Genomic DNA, 20,868 nt, shown 5'->3' on the forward strand with positions numbered 1-20,868 from the left:
TTCTCTGTGGCGTGACTGACCCCACACAGAACGTTCACGTCTAGCATCTCCGGCCACCCCAGCAGAGGCTAGCGTCACAGGCCAGGAAAAGGACGACAGGAGAAGCCTGCTGAAGCAGGCAGCACTTTCTGAGAGATTAAACCAAACTCATGTGTTACGGCCTGTGGAACTTGCCCGGTAACTGTGTGGCCTTTACAGGCACCACCTGGAGGAGCTGTGGGAATATGAAAACTGGAAAAGGGTCGAACACTTCTTTTTAGATGTGTGAGCTTTTTTCCTCTCAAGGGCCTTGAGGGAGTACTATGGAAATACTCAGAATTTAATTAGGCCACAGAGCTTCCAGCCACAGTAAGTCCAACTCCACGGAATGAGGCGCTGATAGCATGACTGACCTTAGGGTGAGACAGCTCCAACATATGCATATTCTGTGTTTAAAAAAAAAAGACACACAACAAATTCAAGGCTTTTGAAAAAAGCATCATTTATTTCAAAGTACAACATAAAGTTGTATTTTTAAGAAATACACCTTCAATCTTGTATCTCAAGACTTGGCGATGTGCACTTCTGTTCATCTTGAAAATAAATTCAGGTATACAAAGGTTACATACCTCAAGTACAAACAGCACAGAAAATGCAGATGGTCTCAGCCGAATGTTTTAACATTCATTCACTGTTCTTAAAGTTGACTTAACATTTCTGTAATCTGCTTTTAAACCGAGACAGCCTTATTTTAAAAAAATACTCTGTATTTTTCAGCACAAAGTCCTCATACATTTTTAAAATTAGATCTTGGCATATAATATTGTGAAATTATTAAAAAACCAACCTTGGTAATTTAATAAAATTGTCACATGCCAGGACTTCTGAAATCAACTTGAGTTGTCCCCTTAGCTGTAATATCAAATTGGTGTTCACACAGAGAGATAAGGTGGGAGGAAGACAGGTGGTGGACAGCTGATAACAGGTAAGGTTTTCAGATGTACAGGTCTTACTGGAGTTTGTGGCTGAGTCCAGGCTTTTCTCTAAAAGCACAACAGCAAATCTCGTATTATCATAATTGCAAGAAAGATCTGAAAGAAGCGAGTGGTATAAGCCTGCCCTGCAGAGATGAGGAGGGTGGGGAGTGGGCAGCAACAGCGGGGAGAGCCTTCGAGATGTCTTGGAAATGGGCACATCGTGGTCTAGACCGGGGCCACCACTGTTTTTTCTTTTTTTGCCTAATTTCAATTCTCGTGAGGGAAGTGCGAATTCGACCAGGGGTCTGAGCTCCTCCGTCCAATGGTGGGGCTCCATATCCGCCAGGGGTTGTAGGTCTGGCCCAGGTCGTCGGTGGGGCTGGCGGCAGAGGATGTGTGAGCTGCCGGGGTGCTCTCGGGGCCCATGAGGCTGATGCCCGGCAACGCGCTGGTGGGGCTGGTGAAGGGCAGGGTGCTGTGCAGGCTGCTGGACCAGATGGAGCTGCTGAACGGAGTGGACGACCACAGGCTGCTGGTGCTGCCAAGGATGGGCTGACGAGACAAAACAGATGACGCTGAGCATCAGACGTGAAGGGGGCAGATGGCAAAGCGGTGAAGGTAACGCTAAAGACGGGCTAGAACACAGGCCCCCCTCACTGCTCACTCTAAATGAATGCTCTATGCACACAGCCACCTCAGCGTCCGAGCGGATGGTTCTGAAATTCTAAAGGGGCGCCCACCACAGCCGGTGGGCTGAGTGCAGCCTGCCCGTTTCGGAAGGTGAAGTTTACGGGGCTGTGAGCCGCCCCGCCACCTTTGTACCACATGGAGGAGCTGGACAGGCTGCACCAGCAATGAAAAGAAAGCGACAGTGTTAGCTGCTTAGACTCTTTCATGATCCCATGGACTGGAGCTGGCCAGGCTCCTCTGCCCGTGGGATTCTCCAGGCAAGAATACTGAAGGGGGTTGCCATTTCTTCCTCCAGGGGATCTTCCCGACCCAGGGACAGAACCCAAGTCTCCTGCACTGCAGGTGGATTCTTTTGCCCTCTGAACCACCAGTGAAGACCCATCAATAATGGCCTGCAAGGTCTCAAAGGGTTCTACCCATTTTGAAAGAACGGTTAAGATGCTTGTAAAACTGAAGCCAGAATGATTACGAGTGAAGACAAACTTTGGAACTGGGGAGTTAAGATACCTACTGGTTAAAACGTGTACATCTAATTGAGTTTTCCTGAGGATGAAGTAATCACAATGGGATCCTATTTTTCTGTCATGATTTTGTCAAAGCTGAAACCAGGAATCATTTAGTTTTTGTGGCGCATGACCTTTGCAGAACCATTTAGCTGAGAAATAAACAGACGCACCTAGAAATAGCTCGAGCCATGGGCCTCTCAGGACCCAGTACGTGCCATGCTCAGGCACCGTCTTGACCTGGAGGTGGCGGGGCCCGAGATGGGCCCCCAGTCACCCTGCAGTCTAACTTACAGGTTGGGAGAGGCTGAAATGAGAGAATTCAGAGATCAAGCCTCAGCGTCTCAGCCTTCCTCCTGTAACTTCTGGACCATCTCGGCTCTGAAGAGAACTGACGGTCACTTTGGCAGAAATGAAGACGCAGCAGTGGACAGGGGGAACGTGCCCGCGCCTTCAAGCTGCTGTTACCGTTTATCTGTCAGCATCACCCCAGGGACAGCGGCAGCTGTGATGCTGCCTGAGCAGGCAGGCCGAGCAAGCCCAGGACTCACTGTGGCCGTGTGGGTCGGGGAGCCGGAACTGGCTGGCCAGGAAGGGCTGGGCTCTGTGGCTGGCGAGTCCCAGAGGTAGGAGGGGCCGCTGCTCAGCTCATTCCAGCTCCTCTGCGAGGCCTGATTGCACGATCGCGATAACCCGAGCTTGCTGAACACTTCTGGAAGTGAGGAAGCAAAGGCAAGTGTGCGCTGGGTCCGGCCATGCTCCCAGGGCAGGTCGGGTGTCCTCTCAGGGGTCTACATCGCACCCACTCCAGCGGCCCCCACCACTCACGGTGGGGTGGGGGGGGTGCCCCAGACCCCTGCCCATGACCTCAGAACCTCACCCACGTCTTTCACTGGACCATCACGTGCAAACACCATCACAGCTAATGGGAAACCCATCACTGCCTCTAATTCTCAACAGCAAGAAAAATAAGGAGCTCCAGCGTAGCCAGGAGCCACCTCTCAGACACAGAACTTTCTTGCAGCTCTTAAGTCAGTTCTGCAGAACATAAGCCAGTGGGGACCTCCTCTGCGTGGAACAGACCCACTGCACCTTCAGGCTGGGGTGTGGGGAGGGGCCCGCCCAGGACACGGCAGCAGAGACACACCCACCTCCCGGAGTCAGCCCCACGGCTGCCCGACAGCGCGCGAGAGAAACGCATCTTTCCAACACGTCCACCAGACGGCCACCACAGTCTCCTCCCTCCATCTGTCCACGGCTCATTAGTCATGGTCCAGGGTTTAAACACTCACCACCAGTTAGGTTAAAAGAATTCCCAAAGGCTGAGAACGAGTTGAGGGGTGTGAAGTCAGGGCTGCTGGGGTTGCTCACGGGGCTCCACAGACCTGAGCTGAGTGTTGGGAGAGAAGAAGACAACACACAAGAATGCGATGGTCCATGGAGACAGATCCATCGCTCGCAGCTGCGCACGGCAGGCCCTGCTTCAGCGCGCGCGCGCGGTACAGACAACAGGGCAACTGCAGGCCGCTCCATGCCACGGAGGGCCCAGAGCTCAGGCCACTCTGTCACCGGCTGGGAGCCTGGCTCAGAGCAAGTATTCTGTGGAGAAAAGAGGTGTTTCTTCCTTGTTTACCTTTTAGCGATGGAAGATTTAGTAAACTGTTTCAAATCTAGGATTCGTTTCCTTGTTAGTATCAAGCAGGTAGAACTGGGCGTCTACTTGAAGGTTTTATTATTTCACTGCGGGAGTTCTACCCAGGAAAGTGAACCGGGGCGGCGCCCGCATGCCACCAGGCCCCCGCGGCTGCTCTGCTCCAAGAGCAGCAGTGTGCAATGACTGCCGGGGGTCTGCTCCCGTGCCCGCCCTCTCACAGACAGTCTGGTTCCTGTTTCTCATGGTGAGGTCACAGCCTTTCCACAATGACTGTGATAACGGAGAGGGATGAGAAGAGACTCAGAAGGCGGGCACACACCTGCCCCCCTCCGCGGGGGTGGGCTGTGTTGCGGGTGCCTCCTCCCGTCAGGGGGCCCAGGAGGGAGCAGAGACGCCCACCAAACATCTGCTTGTCATCTAGGGGCCTCAGGGCACACGCACCTGGCCTGAGAAGCCCGCCTGCCTCCACCCCGACTGCGACGGGCCGCCATACCTGTCTGAGCCATCGCTGTCAACAGGAGTGTGTGAAATGCCAAGGCTGCTAGAGAAATCTGTTTTGCTTGAAGAGACTTTGGCAAAGCCGTTCCCACCTGTAATAACGGGCTCCGAGTCAGCGGGAGGCAGCCGGGCCACAGATATGTGCCCAGGCCCAAGGCCCAGTGGTGCCTGGTCTCTGGTGCCAAGCCACTCACCTGGGCTCTTGTCATACCCAGCCGTGACCGCGGCGAAAGTGGGGTTGCCATTCTTGCCCGGGAGAGAAGCGGCTTTTGTCAGTTTGTGTTTGCTCCCGCTTGGCTGCTTTGCTTTAGAGTCGCTGGAGGGAAGAAGCAAGGCGAGAGCCCCTCAGTCCTGCTGGCACTACCCCCTTGGCCCCGGAGACTCGTGGCCCAGGGGCTGGGGCTCCAGCAGGGCTGGGGGTGCCCAGGCCCGAGACTCTGCAGTCAGGTGGAAAGTCAGGGCTGTGGGGAGAAGGGAAGGAAAAGAGGCGGGGCAGCCCCTTCTGGGGGGAACAAGGAGCGGGCCGCCAGGCAGGAGGGGCCGACCACCGCTGCCGCGTCCCTGTGCCGGGCGCGGGTGAGGAGCCCGGCCGGGAGGACGCAGGGCGGGGAGCAGCGCAGGCCCTCAGTCTGTGAGCCGCGCCCCCGTCCAGGTCACGGCCTCACTAACAGTCGGGCTGTGCCTCCCGTGTGCTCGGCTCTTACAGGCCCTGCCCTGTCACTGCGATCTTCACCCGCCACAGGTTCAGAGCAAACGGCCCATAAACCTGCTTCCTCAACTCTCAGCACAGCTCGTGGGACTTCATTCAGGAAGGATGCGCTTTCTGGCTCCTGCACCAGACCGTGACTCTACGGGGCCACCCTGAGGTGAGGGCTGGGGAGCGGGGCTGAGCCCGCACAGGGCAGGATGGCCGTGTGCAGCCTCTGAGGGTCCCCCCGACCAGCCCCAGCTCGGCGCGGGCGGGGCCGCGAGCCCACCTGCCCGGGCTGCCATGGACGATGCTGCTGTAGCTGCCCCGGGACGTGAACGGGCAGGGTGCGGCGGGCGGCGAGGGGGAGGCGGGCGGCGGCGAGGTCTGGCGTTGTTTCAGGAAGATGTCTGCGTTGAGGGTTTGCAGAGAGAGTTTATAAAGACTATCTGTAGCTGCAAATTAAAATTAAAAAGTCTCAATTGTGACATTTGGATTTTTAGTCTTAAAAAATAGTTGCTTTTGATATTCTAACATTAAAGACAGTAACGGAAGTGCTTCTCCCAAGATAAAACCTACAGCCTTCACATGTGTTGTTTCTCTGCCTTTTGCGGAATCCCCAACGTGACCCAGCTCTGCAGGCCCTTCCTGGGGGGTGAGGTCCCCTCCCTCCTCAGACTGGCAGGAAGCTTCCCCCTGTCCTCAGGGACGGGCAGGTGGAGTCTCTGCCTGGACCTGAAGACCCTGGACTACCACACAGGTCCCAACCTCACAGGTGTGGGGCCGGGAGCACCCCAGCTCCCCCAGGGGGACCCTTGCGCTCTGTGGGCCTGCCTGGTCCCTGTTTTACAAGGATACTCTATTCCTGCTGCCCTTTAAAGCACAGCTGTTTCAAAAATTTAAAACAGAAAATAAGATAGATTCTGCACTCACTCAATGGAAACACATAACTTATCAGGAACAAGTGCCACCCTGCACATCCGTCATGTGTGCCCTGGTGCTGCGGCACGAGGTGCAAGGAGAGGGCTTGGCCTCCACAGGCTCTGTCTCTGGGGGACCCTACTCACCCAGCTGCCCTGGCATGACCTCTGGCCTAGCATGCCACTAGTCTCCTCCCCCAGCCCGGGAGGCTTTGCCCAGCTCAGTGCGTTGCTCCTCCGGTCCCTCTGGCCGGCCTTTCGAGCCTGCAGAGCAAGGATGGGCTGCTCTGCTCTCTGCCCACCCGGTAGGGCCTATACCCCTTACTTTCAGAATCAAGCTGGCTCTGTGGGTGGTTCCCCTTCCCTCCAGCATTGCGTGCCTCTCCCAACAGGCAAGGGGCTGGGGCCCAGGTGAGCTCACGTGATCCTGGCTGTGTCCAGGCCCCCCCTCTTCAAAGCCCGAGTTAGTTTTCCCATCTTCAGCTGTGCACCTGCCCCAAAAGCTCTCCCCATGCTTCCGCCATGGGGCCGGCCCCATTCACCCACCGTTTTCACCTGTCCCCTCACCCTCACTCGCTGGAAGAATCTCCGCTCCTCGTCTGCCTGAACGTCTGCTGACTTGACACGCACATCGCCTCCCTGCAGAACACCCCCAGGTTTCGCTGGGCTTCACACTGCCCAGTGAAACGGCACCCTGGGAACACGGAGTTTACTCCCTACACCGAAACCCAACTTCCTCTGTGGGGAAACAGCCCCATCACAGGGTACAATCCGAGCACCAGTGTCCTGTTGAAACCTCGGAGAGGATCTAAGGGCCTGAAAACAGCAGCCTGGACCCTGGGATGATCCCAGAGACTTGTTCAACTCATTTCTTGAATGACCAGGGATTTCGGACTCTCTCCCTCATCTCAGGCAAGAAGAAGAAAGTACTAAAAAGGCTCCAGAAAGTTTCATAGCAAATATGGGGCTGCAGGTTTTAACCCAGGGAGTGTCTCTCTCCAGGGCGTATTTACACAGGCTTGTGCTCAACGCCTACCTCACCCAAGTTCTTTGCCCTCATTCAACTCACTGGCCTCCAATCACCCCTCTTCTCTAAACCCCTGTGACCTCAAACCTGGTACTCACCCCTGATTTTCCCTTTGCACAAATGGGCCCAATGGAGGCACTCTGATACGGTGGCTGAGTGCAGACAGATCAGCTTTACAGGACTGACCACCAGTGCCCTGCCCCCAGGCCCTGGCTGTGCTGGTCTCTCCCCTTCCAGGTCCTATATATCTAGAGCCTGAGGGCTTCCACCCTATTCTAGGAGACAGTGCTCCTGCCACGATCTCCTGCAGTCAGACCCGGGGAACAAGGTCAGGAAGCTGGTGAGAAAACTAACGCCTTCACACAGGCTGTCTTCGGAGAAGATGTGGTGAACCGGGAACAAACCGAATTCTTACACAAGGGGTTACGCTGTAAACATACGAGAAAGTAACCAGGTGCCAGGATGCCCAGCCCTTCTCGGGATGGTTCACTGCTCTACTGGAACTTTCCGTGTCGTGCAGAGGGAAGCACGGGGGTGGTGAAGCAGCTCCCTGAACTGCCTGACTGCTCTGCTATGAACACGTACTCTACAGCCGATCACACTTAACTACTCGCAGGCCCTTTAGCAATGTGTCTGCTGGCTGCTACGAACCGGCTCCAGCACACAGACCCTGGGTCTCCTTCGTTGGTCTCCCTGCAGTGTTCCCGCCCAGACCCGGACGCGCTGTGGGTGTGGGGAGCACTGTACTTACAGCTGCCGGGCTTGTGAACAGGCACGGAATCCCACTCTGGCGGTGGAGAGTCTTTTTCACCTTCTGAGCTGCTGGTGTTGCCTAGTTCTTGACTGTTTGGGAGAAACTTTGCGAGGGCAGGTGGCCTGCTCTCCACTAACTTACTTGTACCTGTCCAGAATTCAGAAAAGAAAGCCATGACGGAGGACCATCCCTTTCTTTCGGGCCAATTTCAAAAAATGTTCTGATGAGAACAAGAATCCATCTATGCCTGACGACTTCTGAATACTGTGAACTCACAACCAAATACTACTAATACAATGAATTGTTAGACCACCTGTACGATGAGAAAGGAAAATACCTTTTGTTTTCTGGGAGTTTCGTGGTTTGGATCCACTGGTCAATGTAGTTGGAAGAGGAATCTTGGTTGGGAGATTTCGGCGCTGTTTACTTTCCAAGGGGGCAGTATACGGTAGCTCTAAAGAACTGAAAGACAACCACGGATGGGACATTCAAACACAACGCTTTGTTTCAGAGCTGAGAGGAGAAGTCACTGATCCGGCTACAATTTCAACAGCTTCTTTGACTCATTTGGCCTCCTGATGCATTATCCACCCACTGTCCTGAGGGCTGGCCGCCTTCCAAGCACTTCTAATACAGCTCAGAAGACATGAACAGATTTATCCTCTGCTATTCTGACAACAGACAGGGAACTGAGGTCCATTATTTAATAATATGTAACGGGTTGGAGCACCTACCTCAGATAAGGTGTAGGAAGCTGTTTGTACAAACTAGCCTTGTAGGAGCTGCTAACTGCAGTCATTCTGCTCGTGAGCGAGTCTCACCCCCTCGAAGCCTCCTCACCCAGTGTGTGGACTGCCTGCAGCACTCTTGAATATGGAGACTCTGAAAGGTCTCAGACTTAGAGCTGTCAAAGGCTCCGTGACTTCAAACTCTGAACCCACTTTCCGATGGACCCCATGCAGTGAGCCAGGGCTAAGTTCACCAGGCCTAGTTCCTGGGTGACCTACAAATTCCCCAAAGCCCACGGCAGGGTGGCAGGACTCTCTTATTTGCCTAAGGTCTAGGCCGAGTGGGTAGGATAAATATTCTCTATTCTTGAACTCAGGGTTCATCTTAGGCCAAAACTTAAATATTATTTTCACTGATCCATTTAGAGTATATTACTTCTAAAATATTAAGAGGTAAGCTTAACATAATAAACATGTATAAATAGGACAATTAATTGGCTCTGAACTTCCTGTCAGCAAGGTAAAACGGGAGACAACTTTAAGTTTTAAGGGCTATTTTTAAGTTTCCACAGCCTGATGAAGAAAACACTGAAGTCTGCTGAGAGAGAAGTGATCTTTAGGAGAAATGACCTGGGGAGACGGCCCACATAAGGCAGTATGGTGAACAATGGAAACCATGAGCCATAAAACCCTTCTCCACAAAGTTGCCTCCGTGCTGCCCACCAAGATCACGGAGGCCTCTCTGTTGACAGGAGCTAGACTGATGTGGCCCAACAGAAGGGCGCCTTTCGGCTGAGGGAACCCAGTGGCCCCTTACAAGAATTGCTCTAAAAATCATCAGTGGGCTCTGGTGACGGCCACAAAGCTGTCGGTTCAAGGCTGAGCTGACAGCTGGCTTTCCACTAAAAAACTTCACAGAGTTCACGGATCAATGCAAAGGTTCTTAAAGTGGGCCGTGTCTGGCATTTCCCACCTAGTGCACTTGCTGCCCTAGCCTCCAGGGGTGTCACTCCGACCCAGCACTCTGCCCCCGACTCCCTCACAGTCCCGCCCTTCAGGTTCTTAAAGCGCCACATCCTCCTTCCACTACCCCTCCGAGTTCACCCTCCTAGCGGGGAGCAGATCTCTGCTGGGCTCTGGGCGCGGCACTGTCCACCAAGCTAGTTCACACCAGACTGCAAACGTGAGGACAGCTCAGACTTTCCAATGGCACCCCAGCGTCCATCACTAGCACGCGCCCCCCTCCTTTCAAAAAGGTAAGCAGATGACAGAAGAGTGGTATATAAAGCATGATTTCATAAACAAATTTTAACAGAGATGTTTTATAAACATTATATAAGGTAGTTGGTCACAATCATTTTCTTTTTATTCTTTCTTTATATTTCACAAATTTTCTATCATAAATTGTTGTTACATTTGGAATTAGAATAAAGGCAAAAATCCAAAGGGCTCGGTCCACCCAAATGAGTAGAATTTTAGGTGCGCTAACGAACTGACATGAAAAAATGCACTGTTTATGGGTGAGACTATTAAGGCTACTGTTTTATAAATCTGGCTTTCTACTTATGATTGACAAAGAGAATTTAAAAAGACCCTTTAGAGCCTACTGGTTAAACTGTCTTCTGGTAATGATCTCTGTTAACTACATACATCAAGAGGACATGAGTTGAGATTCCCCTGGTGATCCAGTGGCTAAGACCCTGTGCTCCAATGCAGGGGGCCCGGGTTTGATCCCTGGTCAGGGAACCAGATCCCACATGCTGCAACTAAGACCTAGTGCCGCCAAATAAATAAATGAAATCTTTAAAAAAATGTGAGTTTTCACTCTGCCTCCTGACTGGGGGCTGGGGAGTGGGCAGCTCTGGGTCTGGGAATACCAGCAAACTCCCTCAATACCCCCTGCAGAGTTATGGTATCAAGCGGAGTCTCACAAATCCTCAAAGTCAAATCTGCTAACAGTCAGCTGACTTCCTAAGAAGATCAGATACAACAGAAGTCACTGGAAGAAGGATGAGAGGATTCCTGCATTTGTACAATCTGTTTTAAATGTACTGAGCTCGCGCGTCAAGGAGAATGAGTGGTGTCCCTATGGGGACAGTCACCTGTGGACTGGTTTCACTAAGATAATCCTCAGAAGCTGGGCTTTCAAACTTATGGTCCTAACAATGACAGCACAACATTCCATTCTCACAAGATCTCAGGATATGTAGAAACCAGGGTGTTTCATAATTTGCATTTTTCTACTTTCAGCACGCAGTGAGGACAGGGAAGCCTGGCGTGTTGCAGCTCATGGGGTCGCAGAGCCGGACATGATTCAGCAACTGAGCAACAACGCTCTGAAACATATCATCAGTCAGTTAAGCCTGAAAAAGGCCCAGAAGAATAATCTCTAGCCACTTGGCTAGGGCTGTTATTCCCGCCTTGGGGCGCCAGAGTATTAGCATCAAAGTGTCTCAGGCTGATTTCCCCTCAGGGCAGAGTCAAGTGCATGAGCCATTATTCCACTTGACACTGCTTCTAACCAGGTCAGATTGTTCTCAACGAACTGTGTAGCTAGGCCACTTCAACTAACATTTTGCACAAAAGGGTAACTTTAAGTATAAATACTCCATTACTAATATTGCCATGTACTGTGTTGCTTCTTAAATTCAGGGACAAGGTTAAATTTCTATGCAGTAATCACTAATTTCTGATTAGCTTCTGGTTCTACAGGACAAGCTGGCCCTGTCGAGTTAAGCTGTATCCTCTAGGGACAGAGTCCAGTTTACTGATGTTTTTGCAGAGTTCAAGCTTTATTCCTAGAATCCGAGTAAGAACAGACTTTCTGCAAAGCTACGGTCAGTTCTGATGACAACAAACCATGTCTTCCTTTATTAATTTATACATAATTCCCTCCCACTTCCTGGGTTGATGTCCACTTATCAGAGAAGGTCAATACTGGCTTCCCTGCAGATGGCCATCTTTGTTAACAGCTCTAAAACCAGGATTAGTTTATTAGACCCAAAGTTTAATGAAAGTATGAAGTAACCTTAGGAAATAATAACCCAACAGTTCAAATCATTCATTTCCTCAGGGACACATTTTGTGGGCGCCCTCCCTGTGGGGCCCAAGGACCCTGGCCCAGGGGACTGGACGGGAGCTACTTCATGGCAACTGTCTGGTGGTAATATCTGCCCTGAGCACTGTTTTTTTTAAAGGTAAGGATGTACGTGCCATGTGTTAAGCTGCTTCAGTTGCGTCTGGCTCTTTGCGACCCTTTAGATTGTCCGTGGAGTTCTTCCGGCAAGAATACTGGAGTGGGTTGCCATGCCCTTCTCCAGGGGATCTTCCTGATGTCTCTTGCGTTTCCTGCATTGGCAGGCAGGTTCTTTACCACTAGTGCCACCTGGGAATCACAGGTTAAGAATAAATTTTTCCAAGTTTTACAGCCCTGGAGCCCAGATCCCCATGACAGCCCTGGGTGAGTGAGCAGACCCAGAGTGCCGATGAGAGTTATGCTCATACCTGCGGCTGGAACATCAAGTCCATTTCTGGGCAGAAGTGAAATGGCTCTCTGCCTGGGAGCAAATCACCAACTGTATTTTTCTCCTCCATTCCTCCCCACCCCGCCCCTATTTTGGCTGAGCCACGTGGCATGTGAGATCTTAAGTTCCCTGACCAGGGGTTGAACCCATGCCCCTCACAGTAGAAGCGTATGTTTTAACCACTGGTCCTCCTCTTTTTTTTTTTTACAAGTTTTAACTCTGGCTTTTGTACGTCTGACCTCAGAAGCATGTGCCTGTCCCTGCCCAGTGACAGTGAACTCTGGGCAGCAGAAAAACCCCAGAGGAACACAGCTTTTGTTGCAAAAAACCCCAGAAAAGCCAATCAAGCAGACAAAACCGGTACCGAGTTCCCCCCAGTAGCTTCTCTTACTTATACCTCACTTCTCTGGAATCATACACTTTTCTCACCTGGGTTTCACATCTGCTGGGATTTCTTTCTTAACATTTAAGAGTTTTTTGCTCTTCTGTTTCACTTGAGACATTTCGTTTTCCTGTTTTTCAGGCATGGCTTGTTTTCCCTTTTGCTTTTCTGTGTCCTGTAAAAAAAAAAGGATACTTAATTGCTGAGTAAGATTAAGAATGCCTGATATAGTCCTATTTGAAGGCACAGACACAACACCAAAGATGGAGACGATACATATATCACAAGTATACAAAGGATAAGCTGCTTTCTTCAAATCGCTCTCAATTGTGGTTCTGTCAATTTTCCAGCCTTTGATTTAGAATAATTATGTTTTACTGGGTCTGAATTATAAGGCATGTCCCTTAGAATTATACTCACATCCTGACTAGAGTAGGAGGTGGCAGTGGTAGCAGCAGATCGACAGCCTGTTTTTAAGCACTGGGGAGCAAAACCTTACCCTTTTCACAGGAAAGTTAAGGCAGGACTGCAGGAGAAGGGACATGCTCCTGCTGATGCTCCACATCCTGTGCAGGAGAAAGCCCCGGGGGGGCAGACAGCACAGGCGCCAGCGTGCCCAGGTGTTCACGGTAACACACGGCTGTCAACAGCGCCAACAGTAGCTGGGATGCCAACAGAGGCTCACCATCCAGGGGCCCAGCTATTCACTCACTTGTTCAACCATCCTTCCCTGGTCACCCCGCTGGTGTCAGGCAACAGGGTTACCAGGAGGGCCCAGTTCCTTCCCTCAAGGATGGTGAAGTCTAACAGGAGGGAGACACCGGACACAGATCAACTTGCATCTTCATGCAGAAATGTTCACTGGCTGGGACTGGAGCCTAGAGGAGCTGTCCTGTTGGCTGAGAAGGCCACAGCCCAGGTGCTGCTCAGCGCTGCGCTGCTCGACGAGCCCGGCAACGCTGCCCCTGGGTCCTAGTTCAGGCACGCAGGGGAACTGCACCTGGCGCTCCCGACTAAGGGGAAGCTGCCGCTACGCCCACACATGAGCCCGGGGGCTTGTCTCTGAGCAGGGCAGGCACCATTCAGGCACTGGTGACCCCGCCTGGAGCCCCTGGAAAGCGGGCGTGCACTGCTCACGTGCAGAGACCACACACAGCACGGGCAGGAAGTGAAAAAAAACAGAAACCTGGTGCTGTGTCAGGGCGCACAGGGCCAATTGCGGGGAGACACCCTTGGCTGAAGGGCAGAGCTGCTGGGAGCGGTGGAGAGCTCCCACCAAAGGGCAGATGAGTGTCCACGCGACAGGGTCAGGCTGCAATTCAGGCAGCCTGGATTTTCACAGGTCACACAGACCCATCCACCTAATGGCAGAGAGGGGTACAAAGCCCTCCTGCCCCAGCACCTTCTGAGACTGTGCTGAGTCATGCAGGAAGTGTTCCCGGACCACTCGACTCATCGGGAACTTTGCAGACCGTGAGCCCCCTGAGGACAGGAACCTGGCCTTTTTGCCCGCGGTTGTTTCTTCTTATTTTCATGGCTGTTTCTTAAGTTCCCACTATGTAGGTTCCCAACACGTGTTTGCTGAGTGCATGGGGAGAAGAGGGCTGGAAAAGACACATGTGCAAGAGCAAATGACCTGCCAGGTTTGTAATCTAATTGGGAAGAAAGCACACACAACAGGCGAATGCATCAGTCGCAAAGAAACGAGAGCGCAGGAACTGGAGGCCAGAGTGCTGAAGGGGCACGTTCCCAGTAGTCTAGCGGTTAAGACTGAGCTTCCACTGCAGGGGGCACCGGTTCAATCCCTGGACGGGGAAGTAAATCCTGCATGTGACTGAAAGCAACAGCAGCAGCAGCCAGCGCTGAGGGGGAGGAATAAAAACTGCTCAGCAGGGAGAATGGCAACAGGCATGGAGGTGGCCGGTCCTGAGCAGCGTCTATGAGAAAGCGCGTGACGGGGCAAGAGAGACCAGGAGAGATGAGCTCAGAGAAGGGAGAGTGTTGGCGGGGGTGGGGGCAGAGTGCTGGAGAGGCGCTCTGGAGGAGTGCTCTGGCAGGTGCTGGAGAGGCAGAGAGAAGGGGCAGCAAAGCTGGGGAGCAAGTCTGTGCTGAGAACGCTGTCCGGATGCTTAGAGTGCCTCTGCTCTTCCTTCTTTGTTATTGATGCATTCGCCTGTTTTGTGTGTGAAACACACACTCTAGTTTCTTCCCAACTAGATTACGAACCTGGCAGGTCATTTGCTCGCGTGTCTTTTCCAGCCCTCTTCTCCCCATGCACTCAGCAAACACGTGTTGAGAATCTGCGTGCTGGATGCTTGAGAAACCGCCGAGGACAGAAAGGCCAGGTTCCTGTCTCAAGGGGCTGAGACGGCTGAGCCCCACTTGAGGACCACGAGCTGGCCGTCTGCTCCTCTGCAGCAGCTGGCACAGAGTGCCAGCTCCAGCCGTGGACAGCGCTGAGCGGGCCCAGAGCAGTTGCCAGGCCTCAGGGTTGCACAGGTGAGGGCAGCGAAAGGAAGTGTTACGTGCAGACTCGACTTTAAAAGTTAACAGGTGAGGATGACACTGCTGGATGTCTGTAAGAAATGATTCCTTAAGCCACCAGATTAAGACTGAAACAGAAACGCAGCCCCACAATATTAAAGGCTCTATTTGGCTCATTCTAAATTTGAAATATGGTTGTTTAGAAATAAAAAGGCCCAAAGGGAATTACACCCTCACTTTTCCTCATACCTTATAACACGTGCTCTCCGACACAGTCACAGCAGTAACATTACCCTCCATCTACCGCACGGCCACGGTGTCCAGGCATTTGGCAGTATGACCCCTGATGCCCACAAGGCCCTTGGAGCTGAGCGTGGGGAGTGAGGACGCTGTCCTGGTGTGCTGGGAGAGTGCTCGGAGCGTGGGGACCCCTGGGGCCTGGGTCACAGCCACCGCTCTACCTGCTCCCAGGGCTTACTTAGTAGCAGTGGTGGTACAACAGGACCCAGCCAATATAATCAAAGCAAAGCAGTGTGATTCCTTCCCATCCTTTTTTGATGCTTAACATCTGGGACAGTTTTCATGAGCCAGAGTGGTCACTAGTCCAGACAGGCCCTAACTTTCCGATTTCTAACTCTTCGACCTTATCAGCAGGCTTCCTGACTCGTCCCCGGGGGAAAGGAACACATTCTCGCCGGCCACTCTGCGCCCAGCCCACCCCACGAGGCTGGCCTACCTCCTTGAGGAGAGGCTCTGTGTCTGGGTTGGAGGTCTCTGTGGTGGTGGAGGAGCTGTCATCGTCGGCCAAGGAGTCCTTCAGCTCGTCCTCCAGGGCCCTCCCCTTTCCCTTCTTCTCCTTCTCCTCCTGCTTCTTGGGGGGCTTCACCTTGCGCTGAGGAGGCTTTCCTTTCCCTGGGGGAGAGAGTCAAAGTAAAAGAACCCTTGATATTTCAACAGCCTGGAAAACACAGCTGTTCAAACGGTTTTTTTGAAGCAGCTGAACTCTGATTAGTAACGGTTTCTCTGTTTCTCTTCTAAAGCTTCTCAAATTAACATTTGACTTTCTGATTACAATATTTTACAAGATCAACAATTTTTGAGGCATAAGTGATATACAGTAAGATACGCCCATTTTAAGTGCACAGTTCAATGAGTTTTGGCAACTCACTAGTTTTCACCAATCTGTGTGTCTCTAGAAGACAGCTGACCTGTGAACAACAGGAGGTTAATCCACACGCAGGTTACAGCCGGCCCTCGACATCGGTGGCTCCTCTGCAACCAGACTCACCCAACCGGGGACCCTGTGGTACTGTAGTTTCTATTGCTGGAAAAAATCCACATAAAAGTGGACCTATGCAGTTCAAGCCCTTGCTGCTCAAGGGTCACCTGTACTCTTACATCCCAGAGATAATACGGTTTTGAGAAGTCAGGGAAGTGGAAACCAGAAATCCCGTCAAGTCTCTCTGGAGACGGGAGCTTGGTGCTGACACGGGACGAGCTGCCACGTGTGTCACTTGGGGGGTGCCGAGAACCCTGGCGGCCGAGTACAAATTCCGGCCCTCCCATTGGTAGCTCCTTGACCTTGCCCTCTCATCTGCAGACTTGGGGAGAGGACCTCACAGTGCTGTGAGGAGGAATTACAGGAAGCCACTGGACAGTGTCCAGCCACTGCTATGTATGGGCAGAGGGTAAAACAGAGGGGCAAAAGGCCTATTATTTTAACTAATATGGACACTCCTAAGACAGACAAGAAAACAGCTGACAACATCTGAGTGCCCGCTGCACTACAGCGCTGTGTGTCCTGGGAATGCGGCAGTGAAAACCAGCAGCATAATCCCTGCCCTCAAGGAGCTTCCACCCTAACCGGAACAGAGCAGCAGAGAAATCCATGGGAGGATGCCAACCCCTTGGACTACGCCCATGAAGCCACCTGGGCAGGCAGGCTGGGCACAGCTGCAGAAGCCACATCTGCCACTGTTGAACCCATTCTATGTCATTTAAAAATACATCTCCTTAATATACGTTATTTAAAACCCTGATGCCTTACGGTGACTGCTGATGGATGCCAGAGACTCAAACTTTTGAATTAATTTTCTCCAAATCACAGAGTTAGTAAGTGGTAGAGCCTGGCCTCGCCACCCCATGGCACTTGGCGCCCCCCACCTGAGATAAAGCCGCCCCTCAGACTGCCAATGGCAGACAGACACCAGGGTCGCGACAGATCCCGCGGTTTCTGCAGTGAGTGCAGACACTGCAAGCGGTCGCACCTGGCTCAGTGCATTCTCGGGTTTTAACCCTCATTCCAGCAATGCACCCAGCCAGTCCCCAGGGCTCACATGTTACGGGAGGAAAAACCAGAGAAATACAGAATCTAGGCTGTCCGGCTGCAGAGGCCCTGCTCAGGCCAGCCATGAAAGGAGGGTATTTCTGGGGGCCCTCTTCCATGAGGGGCAGTGACTGCAGAGGTGATAGAGAAGAGATGGGGTGTCTCATTCATAACTCGTAACTTGGATGTCTAACTCCAAGCTGTCTAACCCAGAGAAGGCGAGGGCTGGGGAGACCCTGCTCCTATGACAAGGGGTCATTCTCAACAGTCTACAAAAGCCAGACTTCCCTGAAGCTCGTTACAAGAAGATTTCTTTGAGATTTTGGGGAGGGTGGGGGAGAGAACAGGGCACTTCTGGAAAGAGAAGTGCCAAAGAATGGAAAGAAACATTACATATTTAATGTAAACACACAGGCTATATGGCAGGGGTGTTGGGGTAAGCTTTAGAGAGATGATAAAGATTCCACCAGCTGATGGTTTTATGACATATTAATACCACTGTTCCGCAAGAGCATCCAGGTGGCACTACTGGTAAAGAACCCGCCTGCCAACGTAGGAGACGCACGAGATGCAGGTTCAGTCCCCGGGTCGGGAAGGTCCCCTGCAGGAGGAAACGACAACCCACTCCAGTGTTCCTGCCTGGAGAACCCCATGGACAGAGGCGCCTGGCGGGCTACAGCCCATGGGGTTGCAAAGAGTTGGACACGACTGAGCAAATGAGCACTATGGCACTATTCTGCAACCCCAAGATCAATGCCCGTCTTTTAAAGTTCATTTAAAAGACTGATTTTCTACATGTGTGTTGCGCTTCAATAAAAACACTTATTGAAGAAAAAAACAACACGAAGACCTGGCTCATTCCTTCTTTCCCAACAGCAGTGCTGGGAAGGATATCAAAAGGGGTGGCTGCTCAAGTGAAGCCAGCAGTCACTGTCTCTTTGTGGCCTCAAGAATCACCTCCATCATTAAATAGCTTTGAGTAGGTCGACTCTAGGACCACTGTGGAAAGTAAAGAACATTTTTTTAATTTTAAAGTTTATGTTCTAGATGAAAAAATAAAATAAAATAAAGTTTATGTTCTAGATGAATGACCCTGAAAAGAAAAGACAGGCCCATTGTATTGGTGTCAGAGGGCTGTCTTAGACCAAGGAACAAGGGGTTCACTTTGCCAGAGCCTCTCTTCGTGCTAAGAAAAGATAATATATATTTATTTTACTTATGCTCCAGATAAGGGAAAAACACATTATGTAACCAGATCTAATTTTCAAAAGAGGAACCTTAAGCATCCATTTAATACTACTGTAAAAATTACCCTAAAATATGTAAGCTCTATTTACTCATTATCGACCAGGGAATTTTTGCAGAAATGAATGCCAGTGGCTGGCAATTTCTTATGTAAGTGAATACGGAAACATCTCTGGTCAATAATGTGTTAGGAAAATGAGACAACAACAAAGATTTCTGTGGAAGAAGTTAAATATTATTCAAGACTTTTGACTATTTTATAAACCCAAATGCAAGTAATTCTATGAAGACTGTACAGAACTGGAATTAAGAGATTTTCTAAAACTCCTGGACTCTGTAGGGTCAGGTTTCTTTTGGCTTCTCAGGGCTGCCAAGTACCCCGTTCAAACCAGTTCTTGGTACATCAGTGAGGGGTACTGAAATAGGCTCAGAACAACATCAGCATGGCTGCCACAGGAGAGGGCAAACCACAAAGAAGTTCAGGCTGTAAAGGGAAGACACTGAGATACAGCCAGAGGCCGTTTACCGTTTTCACATATGGACTCCGGAAGTTACAAAGAAGCCCGCCTGTGCGTGTGCGGTGTGTAGGCTTCTATGAAGGCAGCCCAACGCCACGCTCGCGTGGAACTCTCTCAGCGTGGCTGAGCTCACTCCTCATGAGAATGCCGCAGAAGTGATGGGAGGTCACTTCCAAGAGTAGGTCACAGAAGATGGAGACGCCTGTCTGCCAGCCTGTTCTCTCTCTCGAATGTTTGCCTGCTTGCTCTGGTAAAGCCACCTGCACTGAGCTGCCCTACAGAGAGGACCCAACAGGCTGCTGGCCGCAGTCAGCAAAGAACTGAGATCAGCAGTCCAACAGGCCATGAGGAACTGAATCCTGCCCTCAGCCGCCCAAGGCAGGTCCACCAGCAGCTGAACCCTCCGAAGACCTTAGCCCCAGGCGACACCGTGACTGGTGAGAACCTGGCGAAGCTGTGCCCAGAGGCCTGACCCCCAGAAACTGTGTTAGTAAACGATGGGGGTTAAGCCACTGGGTTTTGGGGCAATCTGTTGCTTAGAGACAGATGATTAATACAGCACGCACGTATGCGTGCTCAGTCATGTGCGGCGCTCTGTGACCCATGGACTGTAGCTCGCCAGGCTCCTCTGTCCGTGGGATTCTCCAGGAAAGAATACTGGAGTGGGCTGCCATTTCCTCCCCCAAGGGATCTTCCCGACCCAAGGATGGCACTCACGTCTCCGGCACTGGCAGGCGGGTTCTTTGCCACTGAATCGCCTGGGGTGAAAACAGCACGGGGAGCTCTACAGCAGGAGCGAGCACGCTCTTTCTGGGAAGAGCCGGACGGTAAGCACTTTCGGGTTTCCGCCCTTACAGCCTCTGCTGCTGTGGCACGAAAGCAGCAGAGACAATGTGTGAAGAACAGGCACACCGATCCCGAGGACAGGTGATGACTCTGTCCACGGGCTGCGGTTTGCCAATCCCTGCTCTAAAGCGCAGGTTGTACAGAAATCCTATTTTTGGGTCAAAAGGTAGATGACCGCCATTTTACCACTGTGTTAAAAACTATTTTAATGATGGGAAAAAAAAAAACCTCAACCAACCACTGTAACATAGTCGTCACAGGCAGTGAAAATGAAAACAGTAGATGTCCAACAAATTCCTGAATTTGCTAAGTGTTTGGTACTTTGGTAAAAGAGAGATGGGTGTCTTTTATGACACTTGGATACTTCTATTTGCATCTTGATGCGAAAGAGCTGAAGTCCAAGGGCAGAGATGAATGTGAGCCAGAAGAACACCTGCTAAATCAGCTGCTCACCACAATTATGACTGAGATAGCCCCCTACACACGCAGCGGCTGTCCCCTTGAGTGTCACACTGTCCCGGAAGTGAGGAGGTATGGTTACCTTTGCTTTTCGACAAGGGTGAAGGCGGCTGCTCTGTAAACACGTCTAGGGGCGGGGCGTCGTGGTGCTCGAAGTCTTTGTCCATGGCTTCGATGAGACTGGTGATGTCCGAGTCCTCGGAGCTGTGCCGGGTGCTGCCGGGGAGCTCTGGGCGGGGCGGGGGCGCGAGGGGCGCAGGGGACAGCCTCTCGGGCTGCGGCTCCTGCTGCTGAGGCACTGGCGGCGGCGGCGGGGGCGCGTGCTGCTCCAGGGGGCTGTGGCCATGGTGCTGGCTGCTGTGCTGGCCCTGTCGGGCCCCCTTGGACTTCCGGCCTGCGGTGTGACCCTGGGCCACGCCGTGGGACTCCAAGACCAGCGGGCTGGCTTTGCTCGCCGCCTGGGCATTAGTCCTGCCGGAGGCACTCGCACTGTTTTTGGCTCTGACGTTTTCCACGTCAGCCGAGTTTCTATTGCTGTGACTGCTGTGCGGGTGGACCGACGGGCTACACTGCTTATGACTCCCTGCGCCGGGCCGGGAGGCCGAGCCACCTGCTCCACAGAAGCCCCGACTGTGACCGGAGTCACAGCTGAGTGTGTTCAAGCTG

At 52.0% G+C, this 20,868-nt stretch overlaps 1 protein-coding gene across 2 annotated transcripts in view; it reads right to left on the reverse strand.

The window, feature by feature from the left end:
* Positions 457–20,868, reverse strand: part of TMEM131 (transmembrane protein 131) — a 177,692-nt gene continuing 157,280 nt past the window's right edge. Inside the window, exons 31-41 of one of the 2 annotated variants that reach the window (XM_018054885.1) lie at positions 20,285–20,865; positions 15,545–15,720; positions 12,372–12,499; positions 8,028–8,152; positions 7,688–7,837; positions 5,279–5,399; positions 4,496–4,617; positions 4,297–4,393; positions 3,442–3,539; positions 2,701–2,861; positions 457–1,508 (exon numbers count right to left, since the gene is read on the reverse strand). In XM_018054885.1, the coding sequence (XP_017910374.1) occupies positions 1,224–1,508; positions 2,701–2,861; positions 3,442–3,539; positions 4,297–4,393; positions 4,496–4,617; positions 5,279–5,399; positions 7,688–7,837; positions 8,028–8,152; positions 12,372–12,499; positions 15,545–15,720; positions 20,285–20,865 (2,044 nt within the window). In that variant the 3' untranslated portion in view covers positions 457–1,223. Of the gene's footprint in view, positions 1,509–2,700; positions 2,862–3,441; positions 3,540–4,296; positions 4,394–4,495; positions 4,618–5,278; positions 5,445–7,687; positions 7,838–8,027; positions 8,153–12,371; positions 12,500–15,544; positions 15,721–20,284; positions 20,866–20,868 lie in introns of both variants that reach the window. The other variant, XM_018054883.1, reaches the window with a different exon arrangement.

The sequence above is a fragment of the Capra hircus genome, chromosome 11 (assembly GCF_001704415.2).
Source record: "Capra hircus breed San Clemente chromosome 11, ASM170441v1, whole genome shotgun sequence".
NCBI classification, from domain to species: Eukaryota; Metazoa; Chordata; class Mammalia; order Artiodactyla; family Bovidae; genus Capra; species Capra hircus.